Source organism: Alligator sinensis, unplaced genomic scaffold (genome assembly GCF_000455745.1).
Source record: "Alligator sinensis unplaced genomic scaffold, ASM45574v1 scaffold1195_1, whole genome shotgun sequence".
In the NCBI taxonomy this organism is placed as follows: Eukaryota; Metazoa; Chordata; order Crocodylia; family Alligatoridae; genus Alligator; species Alligator sinensis.
Window position 1 is genome coordinate 1,345,350 of NW_005842322.1, and position 3,524 is coordinate 1,348,873.

At 48.4% G+C, this 3,524-nt stretch overlaps 1 protein-coding gene across 8 annotated transcripts in view; it reads right to left on the reverse strand.

The window, feature by feature from the left end:
* The window catches only part of ADCK1 (aarF domain containing kinase 1), a 125,109-nt gene that overhangs the window by 2,192 nt on the left and 119,393 nt on the right, over positions 1-3,524 (reverse strand). For all 8 annotated transcript variants that reach the window (XR_003095215.1, XM_025209975.1, XM_025209971.1 and 5 more), the window contains 3 exons: positions 3,295-3,444; positions 2,796-2,993; positions 269-462 (listed from right to left, as the gene is read on the reverse strand). Coding sequence is in view for 7 of the 8 variants with exons in the window: in XM_025209975.1 (XP_025065760.1) it covers positions 269-462; positions 2,796-2,993; positions 3,295-3,444 (542 nt within the window). In the remaining variant the exon portion in view is untranslated. The remainder of the gene's footprint in view (positions 1-268; positions 463-2,795; positions 2,994-3,294; positions 3,445-3,524) is intronic.

The window sequence follows — 3,524 nt, forward strand, 5'->3', positions numbered from 1 at the left end:
CCTGCTGAGGGAAAAGCCTTCCCTAGGGAGAGTCTGGTGGGAGGTGGCAGAGGAGGGTGTGACAGAAAACAAGAGGTGGGGAAATGAAATGGGGTAGACCCAGAAAGAAAAAAAAAAACAAAAAAAAACTGGGAATTTGAGAGGGGGAAGGTCAACAGGACTTTTTTTCAGTTCTAGAGTCATCTGAGTTGATGCTGTCTTAGGCACAACTGGTGGAAGGGTGCCCAGTGGAAGTCAAGGCCCCAGGCTTGCAGACACAGGGGCTCACCTGGAGATGGCTCTGATGCAGCAGCGAGACATGTTGAGGAAGGAGCTGGCACTGGCCCTTGTGTGTAAGGCTGACTCAATCCCCCTTAGTAAATCATTAGTCTTGAGCAGCAGCAGCATTTGGCGAGGGACATTGTTGAGGAGCTGGGTGATCTGAGGTAGGTAAGCAGCAGCATTGGTCCGAATTTCCACATCCTGTGCACAATTGGATCAGAGGAGTGCCCGGGAGAGAGGAGAGAGAGGTTAACAGAGCTCTGGAAGCCCATGCGCTGCTACTTCTGAGGGCAGGTAGTGAAACGCAGTAACAGGAGATCACCCCAGGTTACTAAAAGCCAAAGAGCTCCTCACAGCAGAGGCCAGACTGTACCATGCACATGAGGCAATGGTAATCTGGATGAGCAGAGAGGAGCCAAATGCACACATATGAATCCCCATGGAGCCTGTTCTGACCTGCTCTGCACCCATACTCACTTGCTACCTCCAACAACTTCTGAGCCAACAGCTGAGAACTGCTCTGGGGCCAGCCGGACCAGAGGTCCCAGCAGTACCCCTTCCTTGCTCCTTTCCAACATCATGGAGAAGACAGCCCATGGCTGGCACTCAAAACCAGCTCTTTTGTGTACTAGCATAATACTGGCCCTTTAAGAAGCTGAGCTAATAGGTAATGGTGTGAACTGTGAAGTCTCTTCTAAGCAGCTGCTGACAGACTAAAACAACTGGACTCTGAGCAGCCTTTCTGCCCTCTGTCCTCCCACCACTCCGTGGCAAACCAGACAAAGCACCCCCAAAGCTTCTCTCAAGCTGTCCTGAAAGCCCATGTTCATCTATCACTCTGTCCTACCACCTGCACCTTAGTGTGATCAGGAGACTTCTCCACATGCAGAAGGTAGCCTTTCAGAGTCACAGGGCACTTAGTATCATTGGAGAAATCTTTCTTCCTCCAGAGCATCCAGCAGCCTCTCCAATATACCGCAGCTCTTGTAGCCTTCAGCCTGAGCCTCACCAAGTAAAGTGAGGGAGTCCTGCAGACACAGTCGACTGCCACAGGTGTGTGCAATAGCAGCGGGCATAGTATATCTGGATAGAGGCATGTAGCAGGGTCTCTGTCCCCTGCCTGCCTTCTTTCTCCTGGTTCTTGCTAGAGCTGTTAGTGCTGCTCAACAGGAATCCCTGTGAATCTAGGACAGTGCAACGGATCATTGCACACACACAAAGCTGTTCCTGCATCCCCCCACAGCAGCTGTGGCTTGAACCAGAAAATCCAGAAAAAGGTCACTGGAGCATTTGAAGGGTTCAGAACCCAGCAGGCTGCATGCACAATGCAGCTGAGACAGCTTCTTGTGCAGGAAGAGGGCTAGTATTTGTGGAGGATGAGAAGGGACAGCTATAAAAACATTTCTCCAGTTCAGAGGTGGTGACCAGAGCTGCCCACTTCTCTATGCTGGCCCTGAGACCCTTCTAGTGGGAACATGAGATTCTGCATCTGGGAACAGACCAAGGGTCCAAATAAGTCTGGTGTCCACTTCTACCAGATCATACCAATAGTCCATGTCATCTCAGTCTCTCTTCTGCTTCTCTGGTTATAACAATTTGAGAAAGCTGGGTTGACACCTTTAACTAACTAAAACTTAACTCACTTGAAAAGATATATATATAGAGAAAGAGAGAGCGAGCACAGGCTTTCCTATCTAATCTGGTGCCTTATCTTCAACAGTGGCCAAAAGCAAGTTCTCAAAACCCTTCACTGCATGCCAGTGTTTAACAATGCCTCACGAGGGAAATTCCTCCGTGAACCTAACTTACATTCTGATATGAGGGACCCTTATCATTCTGTCATAACTCACATCACCACAAAGGCTATGCCACTTTCAATACATGCTTAATCCTTTTCACTCCATTCTTCTTGAACTTCTAGCTGTGTGTAAAGCCTATTTGTCCACATGACATCATCTGTCATCTTAACTGGCATTTTATGCCAAGGATAAAAGTAGGAATACCAGACCATGCCAAAGGGACATCTGACAGGTGCCAATGGAGCTTTGGAGGGCCACAATATTGGAATAGCAGAAGCTGTTGCAATACAGGGTTTAAAAATAACCTCAGAGTTGTGTGCTTCATGACACCTCTCTACAATGTTGCCTGGTTCTTGCTGCTGCCTTTAAATTCTCTGTTTCATTCCAAAACCTACAAAAAGAAGTTGCCTTCCTATTATACAGAAACTTGCTTTCTGGTGTCCTAAGGGCATGTCTGACCCACCAGAGCAAACCTTAATTCCGACCTTGAAAATCCTGCACACAACAATGAATTTCCATCACATCATTTCATAACACACAATTCCAGCCCTTCATTTTAGATTCCTACCTACATGTTACAGAGAAATATTGCAGAGGGATTCCAGGCTCCCTCAAATGCAGACCTATGTGCAGCCTTCATATGGACCTGCTAGGGCACTCCCAACACAATCACCAATGCAGGTGATTTTCATGGAAAAAGGCACCAAAGGAATATGGAGCACAAATGGGACACACCTCATTAGCTGTGACTGGGGACCGATCAATGCCCCGGCTGACTGAGGCCCAGGACCTTGCAGTGAGCATGCATGCGAAGAGTGGGTAGAGATCACCTGCCCCTAGGCGCTGGCTGTACTTCTGCACCTGCTTCATATCTGCCTTGATCAGGGACTGCCAGAGTCGGCAATAGTCCAAGCGGAACTTCTCTGTCAGGACCTGGGAAGGGAGGGAGGGAAGGAGAGAGACATTTTCTAAAAGAAATTGATCCACAGCACAGTTGGGAAGGGGGAAAAAAAAAATCTGTCCTGCCCAGCAGCTGCTTTGAGCCACCAAACTTGCTGTCCTGAGCTTGAAGCTGCGAGAAATAAAATTCCATTAAAGCATGGTAGAAGTGAAAGCAGAAATGCATAAGGTGGGTCGACAAGCTGGGGTACCCCTTTCATTCGCCTGGGCTCTAAATGGCCAGATAAAAAAGGAGGCCCCAGGGCACTGTATGGCAATCACTTTGTTCACATACCTGATAGAGCCCATGGTCCAGGAGTATGATGTGGGCCTTGCCAGTGACTGGACATTTCTTCACTAGCACGTTGCCTGGGTGTGGGTCACAGTGTACAAAGCCATTCACAAAGATCATTTCACTGTACAGCTTCCCCAGGTTGCGAGAGAGCTGAAAGAAGACAGAAGTGGGTCAATGGCTTAGAAAGGGCCTGCTAATGACACCACCATTTAAAAAATAGAGGGTAGGGA